This window comes from Thunnus maccoyii, chromosome 15 (genome assembly GCF_910596095.1).
Source record: "Thunnus maccoyii chromosome 15, fThuMac1.1, whole genome shotgun sequence".
Lineage (NCBI taxonomy): Eukaryota > Metazoa > Chordata > Actinopteri > Scombriformes > Scombridae > Thunnus > Thunnus maccoyii.
Window position 1 is genome coordinate 960257 of NC_056547.1, and position 26899 is coordinate 987155.

Genomic DNA, 26899 nt, shown 5'->3' on the forward strand with positions numbered 1-26899 from the left:
TTGTGTGCATGTTTGTGTGTTATAACTATTTCTAATTATAAGTAATTCAGTGAGTATTTTTTATTTCTGACTTTACGTCAAAGCATCGGGGAGAAGTAAACAGAAAGAAGCTCAGAGAGTTATTGTTACTTACGTTAGCTTGTTCCTGGCTGGCTAACATCTCGGCCTTTAGCTTGTCTAGTCCTGTGATGTTAGCAAACACTGAGCGCAGCGGATGAAATGTACTGCATCACTTTCTGGTGTGACTGGGCCTTAACTGGTTTGTGCTCATTTAAAATAATTCAAATTAATTCCAGTTTTCAGATCCTCTTGATTTCAGTTTTGTGCATGTTACATATTATTTCATTACATTTTAGCATACAGCTAATCTGGGGCCTCATAGTATCCTAGCAAAGAAAAACGACATATTGCACAGAGGAACAGGAGTTTATAGAGTTTATATTCTTCTCCTGGCAGGTTAATCTGCTTCCTGTTCTGTTACAGCCCATAACTGATTAACAAGTAAACATTTTATTTGTTCTTTATTGACATTATTGCTTATTCTCTCACTATGGTGCAGAAATTAAACTCCCTGATTTTTGTTTTATAGCTGGACAAAACTCACTGCTGACGTTTAACAGGAACCTCTATAAACTTGAACTTTGTTTATGTTAAAAACATCCCCAGTGAGCTGGGAGGACAAGGAACATGTAGGCTACAACTAAAGCAAGGATTGTAAATTTAAAAGACAATTCTAACAGAAATGTCACTGAATAAAAACATTATATATACATATATATATATATATATATGTATACATATATTGATAAGCTAGTAAATAAGGTAACAGATATTTAAATAATAACTGTCAGTATTGGAAGTCCATTTTCAGTCTATTGTTACTTTAAAAAGAGGAAATTTACACAAAATCCCCCAAAACCCAACATGCCCCTAGGAAACGTAGTGCTCTTCAGTGCCTTCTTGTTTTCATTGTATTGAAAAAGTTTCCCATCATATAAATGTTGACATCTTTGCTTGGAAAAAAATGCATCCAAAAACCCCTAAAATTCTTCTTCCAAAAATGTGTCTTCCCCTCATAACAAATGATAAACTGGAGGCATTTCACTTCACTTTCAGCGAATAAAGACAAAGAAGGAAACGTGCAGCACCATCACAGAAGGTGAATGTGAGTGCCTGTCCATTAAAATTGTATTTACTCAAACATGACCCATCTGTCACACAAAGAGACTTTTTGGATAAAACGGGCAGCAGAAGTGAGAGGGCGTCTCACTTGTAACAGTCTAGTGCACTGTGGAGGATTAAAGTCATTAAACCTCCTGGGAAGAACTGTATCGCTGGTTTCAAATAATCCACATTTAAGTGTTCACGTGCATCCCGCCGTCCCCTGATTAAAAGACATAAAAACAATTAAGGAATATAATCAAATAATCAAAAACTACAAAATTATCCAAATTTGTGTCTGCTCTTCTGTGCGTAAGCTGTTTTGTTTCAAAGCATGCTGAAAAACGCTGCTACTTCCATTGAGAAAATTCAATAATTTAATATATATTTGTAAGAAGATTCTTCATCATGGTGTCTCAGACTCGTCGTCATCCTCAGGTGATGTTGGTGAGGTGGGCATGTCATCCCCCTCTGCTGCTGCGGTTGTCGCCGCCACTGTTGTTGTCATCTTCTCGTAGGTCCTCCTGCGCTGCCGTCGCAGTGTCTGACTCTGCAGCTCCTTCACTTCCTGCAGCACCTCCTGCGCCTCCTTCCAGGATGACACAGCCTCCTCCAGGAGGCGCTCTGCCTCTGCTCGCCTCCTCTCCACTTCCAGGTCCTCCTCCGACAGCAGAGGGGGAGGCGATGCGGGCGGAGGCGGGGACAGGCGGTCTTTGTCGGGGCTTTTAGGCTGCGAGGACTCGAAGGATCCGGACTGGCTCGGGGAGTTCTTCTGACTTGGACAGGATGAGTCCTTGCTGCTCCTGAGCCCGGGGGAGTCGGTTTCACTGCCTCGCGGCGAATCAGATCCTTTGACCTGCGAGGAGTCAGATCCTCTGAGGCATGGAGGCGATTCAGGCGACTTCAGAGAGTCATCCTCCCTGTTGGAACGAGGAGAACTGGATGATTCCTTGAGTTTTGGTGAACAGACTATGTCGGAGCTCTTTGATCGAGGAGAGTCGGTGACAGTCAGACGAGGTGAATCTTTCAGGTGAGGGGAGTCGTTTGCTTTAGCAGCGGGCGAATGGGATCCTCTGGAGCGAGGTGAGTCGCTCCCTTTGGAGCGATTCCTCTTTGCTTTGGAGCGAGGAGACTCTCTCCCTCGCAGACGAGGAGAGTCTTTGCCTCGGAGGCGAGGAGAGTCGCTGCTCCTGCTCCTTGGAGATCCTGATGACCTGCTGAAGGGGACGACAACAGACAAGAAAACACTGATCCTACTTGTACATTTTTTAAATTCAAACCCACAGAACTTTGACCTGTTTCAACCCGCTTTACAATGTAGAAATCACAGAGGGCTGAATGTGAGAATTTGTACAAGCTGTAGAGATTGTTTTAAGACCCGCTTGCTGTAGGATAAACTCCCAAAGAGCCTCTGTAAGTCAGATCCCATGTCATTGTCAACAACTAAAGAACTTTATGGTCTTTATGGCTGTTTGAATCATCCAGACTCTTGTTGGCCTGCAGGGTTCTGGTGAAACTAGATGAACCAATCACCTGCCCAACTGACAAAGATGCTCACAGCAACATCGACTGTGTGAACAAGATGGAAAATGACTGTATCTGACATGTGCTTCACAAGGAAAGAAAGGTAGGAAGAACTTTCCATTTTGGGCAAACCCTGTACTTTCCAAAGCATCAAAAGTTTCAGTAAACCTGTTAAATTGTACATGAAATATTTCATGTCATGGACGGACCTCCAGGACAATCTGTTGTCCTTTCTTTGATTTAATTTTGGGAGATAAAACGTGCACACCGCTCAGTAAGACTTTGAGAGGCTGAAATACTATTATATATAATGAAAATGAGAAAACCAACCTGGAGTGAGGAGAGTCGGAGCCCCTGAGGTGATGGAGGCGAGGGGAGTCGATGCCCTTCGGGTAAGGTGAGCTGCCTCCTCGTTCTCTCTCTGCTTTGGCCTTCTGCAGCTCCTGTCAATCACAACAAACAACATTAGTCTTATATTTAATTTTTCCATTTCTGTGTCTTGGTATCTGCTTGATGAACTCATGGATGAGGCAGTCAGACCTGCAGTCTCATCTCCTCCAGCAGCTCCTGAGCTCTCTGCATCCTCTGGGCGATGAGGCTCTGCAGCTGACCAACCGGCTGGACCGAAGCCCCGCCGCCCGCCTCCTCTTCTGTCGGACAACGACGCAGAGCGGACCGCAACTCCGAGCGGATCATCGCCGGTCTGAGGACGGGATGAGGAGGAAGAAGCACAGGGGGAAAGGCATAAGGAGGACAAGAAAAGAGGAGAAAAAGAGGGAATTTGAACTTACACAAAAAAATCACATCAATAAAACACCACAAGTGAACCTTCAATGACTATAAAAGCGATGTTACATTTCAGCCCATGTTGATTTGCTTCCATCCATTTCAGTGCATTTCTATTTAAAAAATCAACTTGCAGACACTTAAAACTTGCTGTAGATAGATGGTCAAAGGTGAGATGGTGGTGCAGTGGTTAGCACAGCTGCCTCACAGCAGAAAGGTCCCGGTTGAATCCAGAACTGTTCCAGTGTCACCCTACAGTCCAAAGACATGCAGCTTCTGAGAGTGAATGGTTGTCTGTCTAATGTATATGCATTAGCTCTTTGATAAGACCAGTACCCTACCTGTCACCCAGTGTGAACTGGAATTAAGTTCAGACCCCTGCACTGCACCTGAACTCCTTCACAGTTTGGAGCATTATACCAGACTTTTGTGGTGAAAACGGACAGTTTGATCTACGTTCCAACCCTCACCTAAGGTCATCAGCTATGGGTAGTGACCGAAACAATAACACTGCAGATACAAGTGACTAAAATGAGTTTCATTTGCAGGTTTTTGGGGGCAGCTTCAGAGAAAGGTTGAAGAGCTCAGACAGCCAGAAGAAACTTAAAGTAGAACAGCTGTTCCTTCATGTTGAAAGGAGTAAGTTGAGGTGGTTCGGGAGTCTGGTAAGGATGCCTGCTGAATGCTTCCATTAAGAGGTTTTCTGTGTACATCCAACTGAGAGAAGATCCGGGAGGGCTTGGATATCCAATCAGGCCTGGGAATGCCGCAGGATCCTCCAGGACAAGCTGAGGAGATGGCTAGAGAAAGGGCAACTGGGCTGCGTCTCAGACTCAGATAGTAGCTCAAAATGGATGTATGGATAGATAATTAATCCTAAGTCCTTCCCTGAGCACCAGTAATAGTTTTAAAAACCGCCCCTGCTCTCAGGATAATAATACAACTTTGACAAGAGATAAAATTGACTGTATGTTGACGAGGATGGATTAGCTAGGTTTTTAATGAGGTAGTGTGGTGTCATAGTTTGTTTTACTGTCAGGTGTTTGGGTACCTGGAGGAGAGGACTTCATCCATGGAGGCACAGCGACTCCGGCCCTGCATGCTGAACCTCTTCCCTGGCTGCGGCGTTTGAGACTGAGCCTGGAGGACCTGAAAGAAAACCCAAAGGTTCAGGTCTGTGGTTTGTACCCGTGGTTCAGTGATGGTTGGGGCAGCAAGAACACAACATGAAACTTTTCTTGGCATCCAAACAACAATGGATGGTTTAGAAATATACAAGGTTGAGACATGACCAGAATCATTGCTTAATGAAGCATTAGAATATTTAGATATACAGTAGAATTTAGTCCTGCTGTCTGTCCCAAACTGGATGGGTATTGGGTTTCAAAGACTGCCTTTTTTCACTTACGTAATGTTGCAAAAATCAGGCACGTCCTGTCCCAAAAAGATGCAGAAAAACCAGTCCACGCATTTGTTACTTCTAGGCTGGATTATTGCAACTCCTTATTATCAGGCTGCTCTAACAAGTCTCTAAAGACTCTCCAGCTGGTCCAGAATGCAGCTGCACGTGTTCTGACTAAAACTAGAAAAAGAGATCACATTTCTCCCATTTTAGCTTCGCTACATTGGCTTCCTGTAAAATCCGGAATAGAATTTAAAATCCTTCTCCTAACTTACAAAGCCCTTAATGGTCAGACACCATCATATCTTGAAGAGCTCATAGTACCGTATTATCCCACTAGAACACTGCGCTCCCAGTATGCAGCTTACTGGTGGTTCCTACAGTCTTTAAAAGTAGAATGGGAGGCAGAGCCTTCAGCTATCAGGCTCCTCTCCTGTGGATCATCTTCCAGATTCAGTCCGGGGTGCAGACACCCTCTCTATGTTTAAGAGTCAGCTTAAAACTTTCCTTTTTGATAAAGCTTATAGTTAGGGCCGACCAGGTTCGCCTTGGATCAGCCCTTAGTTATGCTGCTATAGGCCTAGACTGCTGGGGGACTTCCCATGATGCACTGAGCTCCTCTCTCCTCCTCCTCCTCTCCATCTGTATGCATTCATGTAACAGCAATGCATGTCACTAACTTTGCTTCTTTCCCAGACTTTTTTTGTGCTTTCTCATCTCACAGGAAAGCCTGGGTTCTGGGCTGAGCCTTCGCAGTCCTTCACAGTCCTGTTGGCATCCTTCCCTGGCTGTTGCTGTTATGATTGTTGTTATGATTGTTGTTATTCTGTCCCCCCCCCCCCCCCCCCCCCTTTTCCCTTTCTTTCTCTCTCTCAACCCAACTGGTCAAAGCAGATGGCCGCCCACCAAGAGCCGGGTTCTGCTTGAGGTTTCTACCCGTTAAAGGGGAGTTTTTCCTTCCCGCTGTCGCCAGGTGCTGCTCATGGGGGAATTGTTGGGTCTCTGTAAATTAAAGAGTACGGTCTTGACCTGCTCTATGAAAAGTGCCCTGAGATGACTTTTGTTGTGATTTGGCGCTATATAAATAAAAATTGATTGATTGATTGATTGATTGATTGATTTATGTGTGGAGGGTGTGTTGGGATTGTGTGCATTACTCTGGTGAAATAACTGGCAATAATATAATTTATTGAAATTAAGCAAAAACAAAGATCAGTGTCTCAGATCAGGTTCAGGTTTTAAATTCGGCAGTACCAGTTGGGTTCAGTGGGGTTGGGTATTACGCAGGCACAGCCTGGGTTCAGATCTCAGATTTAGGCCCATGCAGAGCTCTAGGACTCGGATTTAATTGTAGATTTTATGAACTATGAGGAAAAAGTTTTAACCTGCTGGGTCATATGCACTTTGGAGGCCTCCAGGTGGGACTGTTTGCCCCAGGATCGCTCACTCCCCCTGGGCAGACTCCCAGTCTTCACCTTGGGCTCCTTGGATGTCACCCGCAGCTTTGAGACATCAGTGCCGGACCGCTGACGACCTCCCACCTCCCGAGTTCCGACCACTGCCACCTGCCCACAAGAACCCCCCCTCTGCAGATCGACCCGGAAACCGTGCTCCCAGGACCCCCGTGAGTCGCCATCGTAGTCTTCCTCAGTGACCAGATCCAGGGTCAGCATACCGTGGGAGGAGGTGGACGCCTGGGGTGAGTGATCAAAGACAACATGGTCTTACTGAATAAAATGTTTATACAAAGATGTTTGATTGGGAGAGAATTACAAAGAGAAACAATGAATGAATGAATGAATCATTCAAAGTAAGAGACAGATGATGTGTGTTACCACGGCCATGAGGTGTCCTCTGGTCGGCAGCCGGCGGCCTTGAGGGATCTTCACTCTGTCTCTGGTGGGATGAACCAACACACTGTCCTCTTCAATGGTCACCTGGACAGAAATAGAAAAACTGACTCCAGTGCATCTGAAATGTCCGAGAGAGTTTCAAAACACATCCAGGAGTTTAAAATAAAGCATCAGCAGGGCCAACAAGATCATCCCATTTAAAGAGACCACTTTAAAAAGGTTTTAATAATAATGTTTGACCCTTTATTAATGTCAGTGTAAGGTATAAGGTTAAACGCAGGTAAGGATTGAGGTAAGTAGCTCGTTATTAAGGTCATCAAGGTTCATTTGGTTTAGCCCGCCAACATACCTCGTCTAAAACTCGGTTCTTGGCTTTGATGATTGCCACATTGAGCGCGTTGACCCATGATTCCTTTTCCTCAGGACTCACTGCCAGAAACACGAGGTTGGGAACCTGCAAAAAAAAACCAAAGATAAAAAAAACTGAAATTATTTTACATGGTAAACTTGTGAAGATACAATATCAGTGTCAGCTGCTCATTCTGCACCAGACAGAGTGAGTGACAGGAGAAGACAAACAACAGTCAGACGATGCCAGCAAATCATCTGTCAGCCAACATTCAGGAAAACTAAAAAGTTTATTAATTTGAAGTTTCAAGCTGTTTGAATTATATAAAAACACCCTCAATGATGTAAAAATGGTCATTGTTGTTTAATGTAGTTGATAAAGTTCTTTGATACCGCTGCTGTTGTTTAATGTATTTAGGATACGTGAAGCTGTTTGGTGTCATTAGTTAATCTTCATCAGCTCAAGTAAGTAAGTTCTTCATAGTTATCAATACTTGTTGTTGCTATGTTCTTTAATGTAGCGAATAAATTATTGTGTTCTAAACTCCTATTAGCTGTTATGTTTACTGAATCCAATGTACTTTAATACAGTTAACATTAACCCTTTCATGCATAGTGGTCTAACGTGGACAGCTATTCAAAAGCCGTTTTCTTATATATGCATGGGTTTTAATGGTATAGTTGCACATCAGCCAACACAGTGGACTCTAGTGTGTCATCCCATACGCTGCCATCCATTGGCCAGCCTTTGTAAGTGCAACATATATTTTTCAAAACCATAGCCTGTTAAAGTTCAAAACCAAGATGGCCACCTGCCAGCCGGAAACACTCTACAGCTCAGGAACATCTTGCTAATCCTTCGATAGTAATAGACCCTTGCTGGTAAATAACATTTTGTAACATCAAGTAACAAGTAAGGAGTAATACAATTGTTAAAATTTCCAAGTATTGATTTTATGTTGGGAGAAAATGACAATTAATCACCTGTCCACTAAGTTGGACAAACTCCTTGAAAAATGCGTGTTTAAAAAAAAATGAAGTTCAAATTTTTTTTTTCATGCCTAAAGAGGAATAAAAACACTTAGGAAAAAAATCCTGACTGAGGTTATTATAATTCATGCATGAAAGGGTTAGGGTTATGGGTTAGGGTTGGGGTTAGGGGAAGGGTTAGGGGTTAGGGTTAGGATTGGGGTTGGGGTTAGGGGTCAGGGTTAGAAGTAGGATTAGGGATTAGGGTTGGGGTTAGGGATTAGGGTTAGAGGTAGGGTTAGGGGTTAGAGTTGGGGTAGGGGTTAGAGTTAGGATTGGGGTTAGGGATTAGGGTTAGGATTGGGGTTAGGGTTGGGGTTAGAGTTAGGATTGGGGTTAGGGATTAGGGTTAGGATTGGGGTTAGGGTTGGGGTTAGAGTTAGGATTGGGGTTAGGGATTAGGGTTAGAGGTAGGGTTAGGGGTTGGGGTTAGGGTTTAGGGTTAGGATTGGGGTTAGGGTTAGGAGTTAGGGTTAGGGGTTAGGGTTAGGATTGGGGTTAGGGTTGGGGTTAGGGTTGGGGTTAGAGTTAGGATTGGGGTTAGGAGTTAGGGATTAGGGTTAGGGGTTGGGGTTAGGGTTTAGGGTTAGGATTGGGATTAGGGTTAGGAGTTAGGGTTAGGATTGGGGTTAGGGTTAGGGTTGGGGTTAGGGTTGGGGTTAGGGTTAGGGTTAGGATTGGGGTTAGGGGTTAGGGTTAGAGGTAGGGTTAGGGGTAAGGGTTAGGGATTAGGGTTAGAGGTAGGGTTAGGGGTTAGGGTTAGGATTGGGGTTAGGGTTAGGATTAGGAGTTAGGGTTGGGGTTAGGGTTTAGGGTTAGGGTTGGGGTTAGGAGTTAGGGTTAGGATTGGGGTTAGGATTGGGGTTAGGGTTAGGATTGGGGTTAGGGTTAGGGGTTAGGGTTGGGTTTAGGGTTAGGATTGGGGTTAGGAGTTAGGGTTAGGGTTAGGATTGGGGTTAGGGTTAGGATTGGGGTTAGGATTGGGGTTAGGGTTAGGATTGGGGTTAGGATTAGGGGTTAGGGTTAGGGGTTAGGGTTGGGGTTAGGGTTTAGGGTTAGGATTGGGGTTAGGGTTGGGGTTAGGAGTTAGGGTTAGGGTTAGGATTGGGGTTAGGGTTAGGATTAGGATTGGGGTTAGAATTAGGGGTTAGGGTTGGGGTTAGGATTGGGGTTAGGGTTGGGGTTAGGAGTTAGGGTTAGGATTGGGGTTAGGGTTAGGATTGGGGTTAGGATTGGGGTTAGGGTTAGGATTGGGGTTAGGATTGGGGTTAGGGTTAGGATTGGGGTTAGGATTAGGGGTTAGGGTTAGTGTAGCTAAAGTTCTTTATGTTATATATATATGATACACACTGTAGCATATGTTGTTTAGTATTGATTCTTATTTTTAGCGTTATTCACTGTATTTTCTTTAACTACTGTTGTGTAGTGTATCTATTATGCAGTAAGTATTTCCAGGTGGTCAACAGCTGCACTTACAGACTCATTCAGTTATTTTTTTAAAATTTATTATTTTATTCTTTTCTACAGAGTGAAACTCATTCTGTAGATTCTGCTAAATGATCATACGAGCTATTTCAAATCCACTGTTTTTATATTTTGAGAAACAGAAATAACTTTATCCATGTATTCAGTGTGTTTTATACTCTGTGACGGCTGTAATAACCTGCAGCAGATTAAAAACAGACTAACATGTGAAAGTGTTGTGACTCTGCAGGGATTATTCTGCTGGAACTCGTCCTCTGACGGACTAATGGGATTCTGCGGATTAAACCTTTTCAGAGGGGAAAAAAAAAAAACCCAGCTCAGCCAATCACTGCAGTCCGGGCAGAGCGGTGGGTGATATGAAATCTGATCCACCAATCACGAGACGGATGTAGGAAGTAATCCACCAATGAGGGGGCAGAGAGTGTGTCGGGCAGGGACGATGTAATCTCTGAGCACAGAGGACGGACACGAGAGACGAGGACGAAGCTGAATAAAGACACAAACTGAGAGGACGGCTTCAGTCTTTACTGTCAGAAACAATAATAATGTTTTATGTGTGAGGTCATATCCTGCCAAAATCCAGATGTTATTCAGTTCACTGTACAAACAGCACCATTATTCCCAATTTAATGTCTAATTTTTACCAGCACTGATTCAGACATGTAGGTCAAAAGAACAAGATGTGAAGTTTGGGAATAATATGGTAACAAACTTGGGAACTGACAAAGAATTTATAATGTAAGTATTTTTGAATAATGGGAGCTTGTTCTAATATTATGTGTCAGTTTGACCTGCTGAGCAACAAGTGAAGTCAGGAGGAGTAAAGATTACGTAGAGACGCAGACGTATTTACAGCTTTCCAACATCTGGCTGGAACGTGTTTCTAAAGTTCAACACACATCAGCAGCAGCGTAAAGACACAACGAGCAGCTGCACGTGAGCCGAGCAAATGTCATCAAATCGCTGCTTTATAAACTCTTAATGAAACTCATCCAAACGTCACCAGTGTGAAGGTTTACACAGGAAACAGCTGTTTGATCCAACCAACACACATTTTTATTCTGCTGCAGTGAAATAAAATCTAAAACTGATCAGAAGAGAAAAACAACTTCAAATTGTCCTTAAAAAGATTTCACCTTTGTATGTGTGACTCTAATATCAATATTATTATAATCCAGCTTCACTTCCTGCACACCTGCGCTGACGTCATCGATGACGTCAGAGCCTCACCGTGTTTCCGGGCTGTCTGCAGCGCAGCAGAGTGAAGCGACTGTGGTTTTTCTTGCTGCGGCTCTTTGCTTTCCTGAGCTCCTCCGAACGCTCGTAGTCGGCCAGGTCGAACACTTCCTGCGCCTTCCGCTCATCCTTCACCTGCAGCAAAACAACAAACACACATTTATCACTCACGACTATTTAGATTTCGTTCCTGAAGGCTCGTTCTGACGTTAAAGGATGGGTTCATAGTTTTTAAAGTGTGTCTTAGAGTTATAGCTGTTGACTAATTAATTACCATTAAGAAACACTTCCTGGAAAGAGTCCTGGAAAATAAAAACAATGCACAAAGTGGAGACAAAAAGTTTCCTCCTCTGAGTCCTTTATTGTCTCTGCATGGACACCTGGGAGGTCAGAGGTCACTGAGGAGGTTCCAGGAGTTGTTGGTGGTCCAACAAACACGCTGTTCAAAACTAATTTACATTGAAGTTTTATTTATGTTTGTGCGGTCACAGCGCCCCCTACGTTAGTGATCTGACTGATGATATCAGTTCTGTTTGATTTGATTGGTGCAAAATCTGAGTGGGCGGGTCCTAAAAACAGTTAATTATATCTCAACAGATCCAATGTTGTTACATTCAAAAGTTTAATAATTACTTTCTATATTTCCTTACACAAAAAGTCAGAAGAGTTCACGTTTCAGTTTTTCATCCACAGTTAAGATTATTCAGTGTGAATGTATCTGTAATTTATTTGGTTAAGTAGTTGAAGTTCTGCCTTTAATGACCTGATATACTGACTGAAGGTTTTCCAGCGATGGCGCCTCTCGCTTCATTAGATCAAACATGTTGGCTGATAAACAACAGTTGAATATTTTCTCGTTAGGGCAGATGAATGTAAAACACACAGTTAGCACTGAAAGAGTTACATCAAGCTCATAATACTTATGTACTTTTACTGCAATACTTTAACTACATCAAGCTCATAATACTTATGTACTTTTACTGCAATACTTTAACTACATCAAGCTCATAATACTTATGTACTTTTACTGCAATACTTTAACTACATCAAGCTCATAATACTTATGTACTTTTACTGCAATACTTTAACTACATCAAGCTCATAATACTTATGTACTTTTACTGCAATACTTTAACTACATCAAGCTCATAATACTTATGTACTTTTACTGCAATACTTTAACTACATCAAGCTCATAATACTTATGTACTTTTACTGCAGGAGGATTTTTCATGCAGGACTTTTACTGGTAAAGGAGTATTTTTACTTTGCTGTATTGGTACTTTTACTGCAAAAAGCCCTGCATTCAAACTTTTACTTAAGTAAAAGTACAAAAGTATCAGCATCAAAGTACCATAAGTAGAAGTATTGATTATGCAGAATAATGTTTATTGTATTATTGGATTATACTTATTGATGCGTTCATGCTGGTGAAGATGAAGCTGATTTTAAGAACCTTGCTCGGTAGCTTGTTAATTTCCACCCCGGAGATCAATAAAGTCTTATCTTTATCTATAATATTACATCATAATTTATCTATTGATAATACTGTATGTTGAATTATTAAACTGTAATCAGTAAAAATCTCTGAGATGTGGTGAAGTAGAAGTTTGTTGGTGTGTGTTCACATTAACGAGGTCACAGGAGGTCACTGTGTGTGTTTACAGTCATGTGGAGTTGGTGGGGAGAATCTGTCAATATCACTGCCAATACGATCAATACGATGCCTGAAGCACAGCGAGTCTAAACACACAGACACCAGCTTCAAACCTTCCTGTCACTTCTTCACATCAGTTGTTTAATGTTTGTTTTCAGCATCAGTTAACTGCATTAAAAGATCCTTTCAGGCCTTTAGAGACATTTCTGCTTCATGTATCAGTTGAAATGATGTTTTTACATTAATGTCGTCACACATCGAATAAAACAGGACTGCTGGACTTTATAAACTCTCTGATGACGTTAAAAGATGTGAAAATGTTTCAGTGGACTCGCTGTCACTCATCAAGACTCACTGAATCACCACTAAACACAAAATCAAAATCTCCTGCATCACCAGTCAGGCCAGTAAAACAACCAGTTCAACTCAAACAGCGTTATCAACGTTACACCTGTTCAGTAACAAGCCACCATCATTACACACACCACCCCTACCACAAACACCTTTAAACACACAATATGTAATTTCAGCCACTAGGAGTCTCGATCAAAACAACAACAACAGACGGAGTGTGATGATGGTGTGAAGTAGCAAGGGATCATGGGAGTTGTTGTCTTTGTTGTTAAATAACCAGCTTCAGCGGGATAGGATTACTCCAGTGTTCATCATTCAGGATGTTTTTACCCACAGAGGTCTCCTCCTCTCCAGAACAAACGTACATGCAGATTAAAATTGTTAAAATACTAATTAAATCTGTTTTACCTAAAAAATCAGTGTTTCTCTGACGATGTTTGGTGACCACCGGACTTCCTGGAGGGGCTGTTAGCCGAGCTGCTGCTAACGTTTGTCCAGTTTATTTCTCTGATAACTTAAGATCCAGACGTCCAATGACTAAAATCCTTCTTCCGGCTAAAAGATATAGTTAAAAACCACCTAAATTTATCATGAAAATGTGGCTTAAAACTGAATAAAAGTCCATTTATAACAGTTTGTGTGGAACAACCACAACGCCGATGTATTATCTTGTGTGTGTGTAAGTTACTCTTTGGTAGACGCCATTGTAGCGGACAAACACAGCGCCGCCGTATGCATCTGGTGCGTGTTTACTCTTTGGTAGAGGAGGTATGACGCCATTGACAGGCGACCAAATGAAACGGTCCGTTACTTTGATTAAATTACAGATTTCTCTGGGTTTGAAAACTGTTGGAAACATTTGGGATAATGTAAGTACACAACTCAACAACATATATAACATAGGTCTAGTTGTTTTTAAACTTTTTAATGTGGAATAATTACATATTATACCATTAAAATGTCCTTCATCCTCTGAATAAATGACACCAGACACATACAGATACAGCTCTTATATTACTGTGATGTTTATACTCTCTACCTTTGTCTTTGATTGACACGTGTCAAAGAGGAATTTCTGTTCATGTGACGGACAATAAAGTTTCTTGAATCTGCAGACGACGTTCGAATCATCCTGAAGCATCAAACAGCTGAACAGCTGAGATCATCAACGGATCTGAACGGACATTTAAAAGACTAAAAAACTCCAGATGAACTCAGTGTTTGATGTTCTGCAGACACACACACACACACACACACACACACACACACACAGTGAGCCTCCCTCAGGCTGCTGCTGTAATAAAGAGTTCTGGGTCAACGTTCTGCTGAAATAAAGAAACAAGACGACTGATGATGAAAAAAAATCATAATTACAGGAAACTCTGAGACACACACACACACACACACACACACACACACACACACACACGCATTAACATGAGTCATTATTCTGCTGCTCAGTTCAGTCGACCTCCAGAGAAAAAGACAAACTGTAATAAAAGAAGAAGAAATCAAAGTGCTGAAGTCTCTTCTGCTGCTGAAAATAAACACACAGACAAGCAAATAATAAATAAAATGATTCAGAAAGATTCATTTCACCTGAGAAAGCAGCTAAATTTAAAGGATGGTTTTCTCTATTTATGTTCTTGTCAACAAGATTGGATCCAACATGTTTGGATCCAAACCAACAATGAACTGCTGCACTGGGTCACATGTTCCTTCATCATGAAGAGTTTGGTCACGTTAGTTTGTTTAGAAACGGCTCCAAAGACTAATAACAGCATCATGTTTTCAGTCTCCAGAGAGTAGTTCTGTGTACGGTTCTATTTAAGTTTCACCAGCTTGTTGAGCTGCAGATAAACGACGTCTTCACTTTGTTCTACATTATAAATTTCTCAAAGAACTTCAGTACAAAGTCACAACAAGCTGCTGAAGATGTTCTGAGATCACAGCAAGAAGTTTTGGACACAAGTTGTGGATTTGATTTCCTGTGTTGAAAATGTTTTTTGGGTTTTTTTTTGTGATTAATCATATTTTGCTTCCAGATAAATATCACATGATCCATAAATCCAACTTTTATAAAAGCAGATTATTATTTTGTTTTCATGATTGATGTCAAAAATTGTATTACGAGTAATTTCTTCTTTGAACTAAAACGCTGTTACAAGCTGACAAACTAATTAAAGTTATAATACGTAATTATTCTGCATTAAAATGAAAAACAACCAGACCTGTGTTATATATTCTGTTGAGTTGTGTTCTTACATTATCCCAAATGTTTCCAACAGTGTTCAAACCGGAGAAATCTGTCATTTTAATCAAGGTAACGGTCCGTTTCATTTGGTCACCTGTCGACGGCGTCAAACCTCCTCGACCAAAGAGTAAACGCTAACAAGACGCATGTCCACCAGAAACTGCCATAAATGGACTTTTATTCAGTTTTAAGCCACATTTTTACGATAAACCTTTAAAATCTTCTTTAACTGTATCTTTTAACCGGATGAATGATGTTAGTCATCGGACGTCTGGATCTTAAGTTATCAGAGAAACAAGCTGAGCAAACGTTAGCAGCAGCTCGGCTAACAGCCCCTCCGCTAACAGCCCCTCCGCTAACAGCCCCTCAGCTAACAGCCCCTCCGCTAACAGCCCCTCCAGACGTCCTGTGCTCGTCGAACAGCTACATAGAAACACTGATTATTTTTACATGAAACTGCTTTATTCAGTGTTTTTACTGGTTTTAATCGCTGTGTACATTGGTTTTGGAGGAGGAGACCTCTGGAGGAAAAGCTGGTTGTTTAACAATGAAGACAACTCCCATGATCCCTTGCTGCTTCACACCGTCATCACACTCCATCTTTTGTTATTGTTTTGATCGAGAGATTGAGATTGTGCGTTTAACATTTACTTTATTCCTTGAGTTTAATTTTGCTCACGTTACTTGATGTTTCATTATCTTCTAAAACTCGCTGAGTGTGATGTTGTGATGTCACTGATTGGGGGCGTGGCCAGCAGAATCAGTTTAAAAGCACAGAGATAAAAAAAAGCAGGAAGTGTGTGACTCAGCGTTTGTTACATAACAGGCTGTTATATAAAGCAGAGCTGCAGAGAGAAGAGTCAGCACACCTGCTGCACCTGCACCTGTCCTCTGTGATGCGTTCAGGGACTCTGCAGCATCAGAAAAGTGAGTCTGCTTCCAGAAAAAACATTCAAACAAACACGACACACAAGAAAACTTCCATAAAATGACCTGAAACCTGCTGCTGCCTGTGAATACAGGACGAGAAAGTCTGTGAACAGAAACTGGATGTTTAGTGTTAAATCAGCAGCTCAGAGTTCAGATTGTGTTTAGTCACTTTATAGAAATGATTCTCCTTTCAAATGTGTTTGGTTTCATAATTTTTTATGCAATATACAGTCAACATAAAATCACCAAAGCTCCTCCAAGCCCCTTTCCTAAAAGAAAACACAAAAAAGGGAGACAAGTTCTTGCAGTTACATGATTCATAAGTTATGGTGGAAAGCCGTTTACGACAATCCTTTACATAAATGACTCACAAACAGTTACGGACGACAGGGTAAGAATAAGGTAAAACTAGTCTCGTATGTACTTTATACACAAATAAAAAGTATAAGATTAAATAGATACATTTAGAAAATGAACTACCTCCCCAAATTTAATAATATATAGCAAGTTTATCTTTTACAACATGCTTTATTCTTTCAATCTGTAGAACGTCAGTAAATTCGTTCTTCCAATTATCAGCTGTGGGAACAACTTCTCAATTCCAGTTCAAAATAAGCTGTTTTTTATTTATTTATTTGCAGTAATTAATCAACAGGAAAGAAGTTGTTATGATTTATTCAATGTCAATTCTGATGTCCCCAGAATTATTAGGAGAGCGTCTGTCAGTATGTCTTTTAAATAACTGAGATGAAATATTGAGGATAATAATTATTTAATTTTGAACAATAAAACTGTGTGCGAGATCCGCCTGTTCTAGTTTACACTTATCACAGCTGTGCAACCGGTGCACCAGTTTAAACTGGAACAGGTTGATCTTTTTTCTACTTGATTGCCAAATTTCTTCTGATATTTTGATTCCTAACTCGTTTTTTTAAATGCAGACATTAAAGGCGACACAAAACATTGTAAACATGTATAGAACTGGGTCAGTGTCTTGCTGGGATTTGCATATGGATGCAGACACATTTCTAAATAGCTGAGGCTTTTTCAAAATTAGAATTATTAGAGTGCATATAATTTCTAAGTTGTAAAAATCTAAAAAGATGATGTATGTAAGCTACAACTTTGTTGTAGCTGATCAAATGAGGCAAATGTTCCATCTGATTGTAAATCTCTAATTGTATATATTCCTGACAAAATGCTTTATCCATATGAGATGGTTAAAATGATGCATTTCCAATTATAGGACGTAAGAGTGACGACACTGGTAGAGAAAAACATTTCTTAATTTGTTATGTATAATGACACTATTACTATAAATTGACTTATCTAATTGTACAGGAGAGAAAATAATGCAAGAAAGTTTATTATAGTTCTCACTGTCATATGATCAAGCCACTGTGTAATATTTTTCATATGTTTAGCCCAATAATATATCCGGTAGGGTCAACCTGCCCTCCTGTTTAGATTTGCAGACGTTTTTTTAATTCTGGCATTTATAGCTCCATAAGAAATAGAAGATAATAGAGTCAAGACGATTAAAAAAAGATTTTGGCAAAACTATTGGTAGACTTTGGTGAACATAATAGTTGAGGAAGAAAAATCATTTTAATGGCATTAACTCCACTAATTTAAAATTTAGTGTTAGCTTTAAAGAGAGCGCAGAATTATTTTGTAATTTCTATACCAAGATATGTAAATGACATTATTTAGAACAGAAGTCTCTTTCAACCTGACAGACATTAGTTTACTTTCAGACCAGTTAATACAATAACTGGAAAATGTTCCAAATATATATTAATCTTGTTGAAAATCAATGGGATACTGGTACTAGGTTTGGTCATGTATAACAATATGTCATCTGCATATAATGATATTTTATTATCTGTGTTAGTTGTCTAGAAGTGATTCTGTAAGAAGTTTTATGGTCAAAACAAATGAAAGTGGGGATAAAGAGCGTCGCTGCCTCGTGTCTCGACACAGAGCGAAACGAGAGGAAAAAGTTTTATTTATTATTTATTTATAATCTTGATTACAGGTTTTTGATAATTTTATCCATCTAATGAAATTTTCACAAACATGAACACCTCCTCCTTTACTAATGTTCTTCTCGCATCTTTGATTTCTTCATTTATTACTCACTTCCTTCATCCTTCTGTCTTTTCTTCTTTCCTTCCTTTCCTCTTTATTTCCCTCCTTTCTTCCTCCATCCTTTATTCTTTTCATCTTTTTTCCTTTCTCTCTCTTTATCGTTTTTATATTTATTTGGTTCCTTCCTAAATCTTTCCATCCGTCCTGCATTCCTCATTCTTCCCTTCTTTAGTATATTCCTCCCTCGTTCTTCTCTTCAGTAAAAAAACAGATTCAGTGTTTCAGTCGTCAGCAGCATCAAGATCGACCAATCAGCAGCAGACTTACTGTGTGTGTGTGTGTGTGTGTGTGTGTGTGTGTGTGTGTCAGATGATGATCTTTGATTCATCCAGCAGCCTCCCTGTGTGTCAGAATAAAATCACTTCCTCTCTCAGGATGTTCGCTCTTTACAAAGACATGCCGGTGACATCACAGGTCACATGATCTGCTGTGTGACTCAGCATCATCATCAGTGTTCAGTTCAAAACATCAGAACATCTGCGGCAACGCTGAGACCATCAACTGATGAACTGATAACTGGAACATATGTTGACAACATGTTTTATGTCACAATAATCTGATAATCTTTATGTTTATGACAAATATGATAAATAAAACCATCAGTGGAAAAAGTACTCAGATCCTTTACTGCAGTAAAAGTACCAATACAGCAATGTAAAAATACTCCATTACGAGTAAAAATGCTGCATGAAAAAAAATCCTCCTACAGTAAAAGTCCATAAGTATTATGAGCTTGATGTAGTTAAAGTATTGCAGTAAAAGTACATAAGTATTATGAGCTTGATGTAGTTAAAGTATTGCAGTAAAAGTACATAAGTATTATGAGCTTGATGTAGTTAAAGTATTGCAGTAAAAGTACATAAGTATTATGAGCTTGATGTAGTTAAAGTATTGCAGTAAAAGTACATAAGTATTATGAGCTTGATGTAGTTAAAGTATTGCAGTAAAAGTACATAAGTATTATGAGCTTGATGTAGTTAAAGTATTGCAGTAAAAGTACATAAGTATTATGAGCTTGATGTAGTTAAAGTATTGCAGTAAAAGTAGTGGTTTGGTCCCTCTGACTGATATATTATTATATATGACATCATTAGATTATTAATAGTGAAGCATCAGTGTTAGAGCAGCATGTTACTGTTGTAGCTGCTGGAGGTGGAGCTAGTTTACACTACTTTATATACAGTTAGCTAGTTTAGTCCAGTGGTTCCCAACCTAGGGGTCGGGCCCCTCCAAAGGGTCAGCAGATAAATCTGAGGGGTGGTGAGATGATTAATGGGAGAGGAAAGAAGAAAAAACAAAGTTCTGATACACAAATCTGTTTTCAGTTTCTGGACTTTTTCTCTAATCTTTGATTTTTGCTGAAATATTGGATCATTTGAACATTTATTGAAATGAAAGCATGTGAGTAGTTTAGAGGGAAAAATCACTATTTGGTGGAGCTGTTAACAACTCATAGACATGTGAAATGTGACCCCGACTACACACTGCTTTTTGTAAGACGTCAAAAGACAAAAAGGTTGGAAACCACTGGTTTCATCTTTAACAATGTGTTGTATTTTAAAAGCTTGTTATATTATCCATTGTGTCAAATCTGCATCTGAAAAGTAACTAAAGCTGTCAAATAAATGTAGTGGAGTAGAAAGTACAATATTTCCCTCTGAAATGTAGAAAGTAGCATCACATGGAAATACTCAAGTAAAGTACAAGTACCTCAAAACTGTACTTAAGTGCAGTACTTGAGTAAATGTACTTAGTTACTGGATTAAATGAGACATTTGAAGACGTCATGAACATATTCATGATTTTCATGATCACTTATAAACTAAACAAACTGAACAGAAAGTTAGAGGAAAATCGAACATCAAACAACTGATCTGATTGGAAGGAATTTAACTCTTTACTGTCTTAAATTTAGAGCCTCTGAAAACCTTCCCTCGTTAATATCGTGTGATATTGACGAGTGAATAATTGATCATCAGCTGCTCGTCTTCTTCAGTGAGGAGGTTTCAGTCTGTTTCTCACCTCCTTGTCAGAGATGAACAGGTGATCTCCTCTCAGCACCACGTAGCGGTTCCTCCAAAGCTCCCTGAAGATCCCTCGGCCACAGAACTTCCTGATCCAGCCGACCTTCTCTGGCTGCTGGACGGCTGGCTGACCCGAGTCCTGAACGCCCTTAAACGAAGAAAACACAACAAAGACAAAGACAGGGTCAGAGAGGAACAACTGATACACATAAAAACAACAAAACAACCAGTAGAGTGTCTATAATGTGTATTTTTATATCAGGAACATCTGAGCTGACTGTGTCTAAAGGCTTCATATTCTGCTTTTAGTGGTTTCCTGTTATTTATATCCTGTTCTGATGTCGGATGTTAAACATGATCAAAGTTCAGAAACTGTAGGAATGTTGCCTGCAAGTCAAAAGTCAGGGCTTCAACCTGCTTTTTCTACCTTGGTGACGTCTGTACCAGAACCTTTATATTTCTATTCAGGCCTATTTTACCTTCATTACTGCACTGACTACAAACCTAAAACATTCACGTTCAGTCATTTTGAGATGTTCTGCAACAATGAAAACCTCATTTCATGTTGGAACAACCAAACAAACCAAAATCAACTGCAGCTTCTGTAAAACACAACAAATATCAAACAGATCTCAATAAACATGTTCCCACCCAGGCAGCAGTCTGTCTTACAGTTTCTAGAACTAATTAAGGACATTCATTACACCAACAAAACAGTGAACGTTTTTAATACATTTTCAATATTTCAAACTTTAATGGTTGTAGCGCCACCATCAGGAGAAAAGTTCTATTCATGAGAAGACAAAGACAGAAAGCCAAAGAAATGAAGAGTCAGTAAATATGAAAATAAAAACACAGAGAAGAAGCAAAGTTTGAAGAAAAAAGTAAAGATTCCTCCGTAAAGATTTTCTGATGACGAGACAAACAAACGTTTAGACGAAGCAGCAAAAGAAACGACAGCAGAGCGAAGAGAAGACGACGAGGGAGGAGAGAAAAAACATCTTATCAGAGGAGGAAGAGTTCAGAGGACGTCACGGAGACGGGGAGAGGTGAGGAAGAGGACAAACAGAGAGAGGAAGACAAACAGAGGGGTGAGGAAGAGGACAAACAGAGATGTGAGGAGGAGGAGGAGGAGGAGGAGGAGAGAGATGAAGAGCATCTCTGGCGTGATCTCTGCTCTCTCAGTCTGACCTACTTTCATTACATAACAGCGGGAGGTCGACAGAAAACAGCTGAACTGAAGCTCCACTCCGACAAATATACTGAAATATACGTGACAGTTTATTTATTTATCAGAGAAACTCACGTATCATAGCAACAGACAACCGAGAGATCATAAACAAGAGAAAACTAAAGTTCAGGTAGCAGCGACGAAAAGTGACGAAGCTGCTGCTGATGACTGAGGTGAAGTATTTACAATAAATACAGTCTATCTACAAACAAACAAAGTAATAGATCAATAATTATAATATATAAACTACTATAAAATAATAGATAAACAAACAAAAGATAGATAAATTAAAAAACACAAGATAAATAAATAAAAATAAATAAATAGATCATTAAATAAAAGATAAATAGATGCATTGAAAAAGATAAATAAATAAAAGATCAATTTTAAAAAAAAAGATAAATGTGCAGATTTACAGAGAGAGCAGTTATAACATGTTGATGTGATGAAACACATGAAGCTGGAATCAGTTTGACTCCCAGTAAAAAAGTCAAAAACTCTGATAATTAGCGATCAATGATAAATGATCAGATCACATTTATCTGATCAGATGTTTGACTCACACACGTTTCTGACTTCTGTTAATAAAACATCATCACACAACCGAACCTGATCAGATTCAAATCAGACCTCGTCTCTCCGACAGCTGATCCCACAGTCAGCTGCTGATTATGTCTCTGTTGTCATGACGACCGCAGCGGGATAACTCATGATGGTGTGAGCTCGGGCTTATAGCTTTGGTTAGCAGCTAGCATGTTCTCATGAGTCATTCATGTGTATTCAGATGCAACAAAGAATATCAAACACATGAAACTGCAGACGTCATGTGACTCAAACGCTTTCACATGAATGAAGCTCATTTTCATACAGATTATCTTTCTGTCATTCGATTAAATGTTTCAGCTCTACGTGATTCTGTAAAAGAAAACATAACATTAGCACCGAGTTAGCACCAAGCTAACAGAGATCAGCGGGCGGCGGCTCACCGTCAGCTGATCGCTCCGTCTTCCTGGTTGGCTCTTTATTGGCACGCGCTCAGATTTAAAACTGGACTTAATTTCAGTTTTGCAAATTATAACCTTTATTTTAATGGTATTTGATGACTGTAGAGCTGCTAGTAACAATTATTTTCATTACTCAGCTGACATTAATTGATTAAGGCTGCATTCACACCATGAATGTGAGGTGTGCGGAGGTGTGCGGAGGTGTGGGCATGTTTATTTCTGCTTTAGAAACAATCAGAAAATAAAGTTTTATATCTCTGATTTATGGCTTTGTTCTAGCTACCAACGCTCCCTCTCTTCATTCACTCTCTAGCTCGCTTGACCACTGCTGCTCTCTCTCTCTCTTTCTCTCGTCTATTTTAAAATGAGTCGGGAAGCCGACAACAAAGTCAACAAGTAAACAAGATTCTCCTTCCTTGCTTTCATTGTGCTTTTATCGTGTCAGACTAATTTATGTATTTTACATACTGTGCATGATTTTCCTATCTGTGCTTCTGCTTTGCATGTTCTAGTTAGTGTCTAACAATGCAGCTCAGTGTGATCTTATTCAATCTGCTTTTCTATTAATATCTTCATGTATTTATTGTCTTGCATATTTTGTATCATGAGTCTCTGTGTTGCATGTTTTAAGGATGTCCTGAATGATGTTTTTTATTAATATTATTTATGTTCTTCTTTCTCCATTTTATTAATTTGCTCCGCATGCTTATAAATGACCTCAGTAACTTTGTAATTTCAATCTCATTTTCATATTCTGTTTTTAGGGCGACTCTGTAACATCTGTCCAGGGACTACAGATGAAAGATAGCCTCTTGGCTAACTCCGGCGCATTTACAGCAATGTTTATTAACGTGCATTGTCTCTGTTAAATAAACAAACAAATAAAAAAATAAAAAAATAATAATTCCTGTGGGCGTCTTCGGTCTGATCGCCGGCTCAGGTGATTGGCTGCCGGGTTGCATTTCAGCAAAAGTTGATTCTGTTAAAGTTCTTCCCGCGCAGCCGCTGAGGTTTCTCGCTGAACCCCAACTGTCAACAATTGATTTGTTCTCCTAAACAACACGTGAAAACTCGAAAATAAGTAGTTTACTGTAGAATAAGAAACAGAAAAACAGCACATTTATGAAAACTGAGAAGCTGGAACTACAGAATGTTTTGGCATATTTGCTGGAAACGATTAATCAATTATCAAAATAGTTGCTGATGATCAATTAATCAACTAAATGTTTCACCTCCACATGATTCTGTAAAAGTGGAGTTTCAGGCAGGAAACGTGACTCTACGCTAACACGAGGATGAAACTGAGAGTTGTGAAAGTCAGCCGGAGGCTGATAGTTTATAAGCAGATATCAGGACACTTTAAGGGTTTATTAATGTACAGTTTTTCTTTATATTTTATATTATTACAGCTGTGTTTTACTGTTTATACAGCAGCAAACACTTCTGTGTGTCCACAGGAGGAGTTATAGCTGTTAACAATACATTAATAAACACTTATATCTGCTGACAGCTGCATTATAGAGAGTTATTAATCATTTATTAACTCTTCATAGACTTATCATTAATGATAAATATGGGAAATTAAAGTAAAATGTTACCACAACGAATGTGAGATAAATATGAATGTAAGTCAGTGTAACAGAAGTATTATTTTCTTTAAGTGAAGGGAACTAAACAGCAGGTGTGTTTAGATATAAAGTGAGCAGAGTTGTGATGAAACAGCAGTAAAACAGTGAGATGCAGCTGCTGCATGAATTATTGATAAAATCACAGACAGCTCTGCATCATTACAATATTACAGGAATATATTTCTACACGGACACTTAAAGGAAAAATGAATAAATATCAACTGAAATGTGACGTTTTTCTCCACTGAAACAAACTAATATGAATATTATACTTTATTGGCTTCTTTGTTGTAATTATAGAAGTATTTATAATGTATATCAGGACTATCAGAGCGGCTGTGGTGTGAATGCTGCTGCTGTAATGAAGTCCTCTCTGCACAGAGCTGCTCCGTGAATAATAATCATTCTATCAGAATATGATCAGGATGTTATGAATGGATGATTGATGAATGAGTGAAGAGGCAGCAGGTTCATATTCATGTATAAATATGACGAGAGGATGAGTTATTTGTTTCCTACCCGTTTGCTCTGGTTGCTTTTCTTCATGCTGCCTCCGCTCCCGTCCGCCGCCGCTCCGCCGCTCCGGAGCTCCGAGGAGAATCACGCCGACAGGGAGGAGGTTCAGCCCGGCGCCGGTGGCTCTGTGCCCGGTTGGATCCTGGTGACGGTGTCGGTGTGTCGGTCCGTTCAGTCCCGGTTCTTCTTCAGCTGAGCGTCTGTTGTCTGAACTGAGACAGCAGCATCCTCCCTGTGTGTGTGTGTGTGTGTGTGTATGTGTGTGTGTGTGTGTGTATGTGTGTGTGTGTGTGTGTGTGTGTGTGTGTAGGCAGATGCTCTCTCTCAACAACCATGTGCACGCGCTCTCCCACGCGCACCTTAACCTATATTCCGGTAAAAAGGAGCCCGGCAGCGCCATCTAGCGACACACACATACACACTCACACACACACACACACACACACACACACACACACACATTCCTAAACAAAGAAACGTGAATCACATGATGTCAGACTCCTGATGATCAGATTATAATCAATAAATACATGTTAAATTATTTTATTTTCAATTTAACATGTTTTATTTAACATTATGAGGATTTTTTTTAAAGAAAAATGTTATTAGTCAACATACAACATTTTACTTTATTATGGCTTATTATTATTCTAACTGATTTTCTCATAATTTTCCACTTGATTATTTTGTTTAAGATATTCTGATATTGTCAGATGATTGTATGGAAGCCCATTTCAGTCAGGAAAAGAAAAAACTTAGTTCTGTCATGGACTCATGGTTTTAGGACTCCTTCACTGTGTTTTGTGTTTTGGGGTTTTTGATCTTGTATGTTGCAGATGGGGGTTGGAGTGTTTTTGTGTGTTTGGGTTATGTTTCATGTATATTCTTGATCTATGCTGCTTTGTATTGAGAGGTTTTGTGTTTTCTGGGTTTTGTGTTTTTGCTTTTTCCCTCCTATGTTCCTTTTACACAACTGCCCTGCTCCCTGTGTCCCCTTCCAGCCAATCAGCTCCTTGCCTGTTCACCTGTTCCCCAAATCCATTAGTTCAGTTTGTATTTCAGTCCTGGTTTTCAGTTCAGTCTTTGTCGGATCCTCTGTTCTGCTCAGTTTGATCTGCTCATGCTGTATTCTGTTTTGCTGTGACCTGCCAGTCTTGTTTTGTCTGCATGAGCCTGTAATAAAGACGTTTCTTCGCCTCGCTCAGCCTGCGGTCTCTGCATTTGGGTTTATTCCTGCTACTCTTCATGACAAGTTGGAGATAATAAAAAAATACAAAAATATTCATGGTAAATGAATATTATGTAATATTGAGCCAATATTAGTTGAAAGTAAGGAAGTAAGGAAAGTAAGGAGTAAGGAAGTAAGGAAATGTGTGTTTGGTAGATTATTTCTTTGTTGTAACAATGCTTCTTGGCAATAAATCTTATACTTATATATGTGGGTTGCGCCCATGAAAAATTTGCCAAATCTTCTCTGCCATGCCAAACAGCTTATTCTGCCATTGACTCTTGGCAGAATAAGCTTTGGTGTTTGGTGGATTGGATGATTGAAGTTTGAAGAAACAAGACATATTGGCAATTTAACAATTTATTCATTTAACAAACAGGAGCCTCAGTAGCGTGTGGAAGAACCATACACAGCCACAACAGCCTGGCACCTCCTCCTCATGCTGGTCACCAGCCTGGTCACACTCTGCTGTGGGATGGCATCCCATTCTTCAACCAGCATTTGTCGCAAGTCAGCTGATGTGGTTGTGTTGGTCACTCTGGCACAAACAGCACGCCCAAGCTGATCCCACAAGTGTTCAATGGGGTTGAGGTCAGGACTGCTGGCAGCACCTGGGGGTACCAGAAGCTCAAAACAAGAGTCAATAGCAACAGCAAAATAAGCTGTTTGGCATCGGCAGAGAAGATTTGGCAAATTTTTCATGGGCGCAACCCACATACTCCGCTCTGCTGCTCATCCCACAAATGCATGTTCCTTACAAATGTGGCGCCATTTAAAAGGGAAATAAACCGGCTTTCCAACGGTATAAGATTTATTGCCAAGATGCATCGTTACAACAAAGAAATAATCTACCAAACACAAACTTCCTTACTTTTTGTGCTACGTTTATATATTTCATCCTTTTTGACCGACAGAAACAGGCTTCCATACTGTAACTCTCAATGATGAATGAGTGCAATAAAACATCCTAAACTGTGACTCTTTACAACATCTCAAAAGCAAATAATTAGCATTTTAACACATTTGAACTTGTTTACGTCAGAGGCAGCTGTTAGGATGTTTAAAGTGTTTCAGCAGTGAGCACATGAACATTTCTTA

General features: G+C 39.9%; 1 protein-coding gene across 2 annotated transcripts; it reads right to left on the reverse strand.

The window, feature by feature from the left end:
• LOC121913146 (pleckstrin homology domain-containing family O member 1-A-like) lies at positions 1 to 24953 on the reverse strand. 2 transcript variants are annotated; one of them, XM_042435828.1, is made up of 10 exons: positions 24577 to 24953; positions 20193 to 20333; positions 10819 to 10959; positions 7076 to 7180; positions 6709 to 6810; positions 6259 to 6567; positions 4523 to 4620; positions 3226 to 3388; positions 3016 to 3128; positions 1 to 2378 (listed from the first exon to the last, which is right to left on the reverse strand). In XM_042435828.1, exons 1-10 carry the CDS (start codon positions 24601 to 24603, stop codon positions 1568 to 1570), a joined length of 2010 nt encoding a protein of 669 aa, XP_042291762.1. In that variant the 5' UTR covers positions 24604 to 24953; the 3' UTR covers positions 1 to 1567. The 2 variants fall into 2 exon arrangements, with proteins under 2 accessions (XP_042291762.1, XP_042291761.1); XM_042435827.1 differs by having other exon boundaries at positions 20193 to 20342.
• Between the last annotated feature and the right edge of the window lie 1946 nt (positions 24954 to 26899).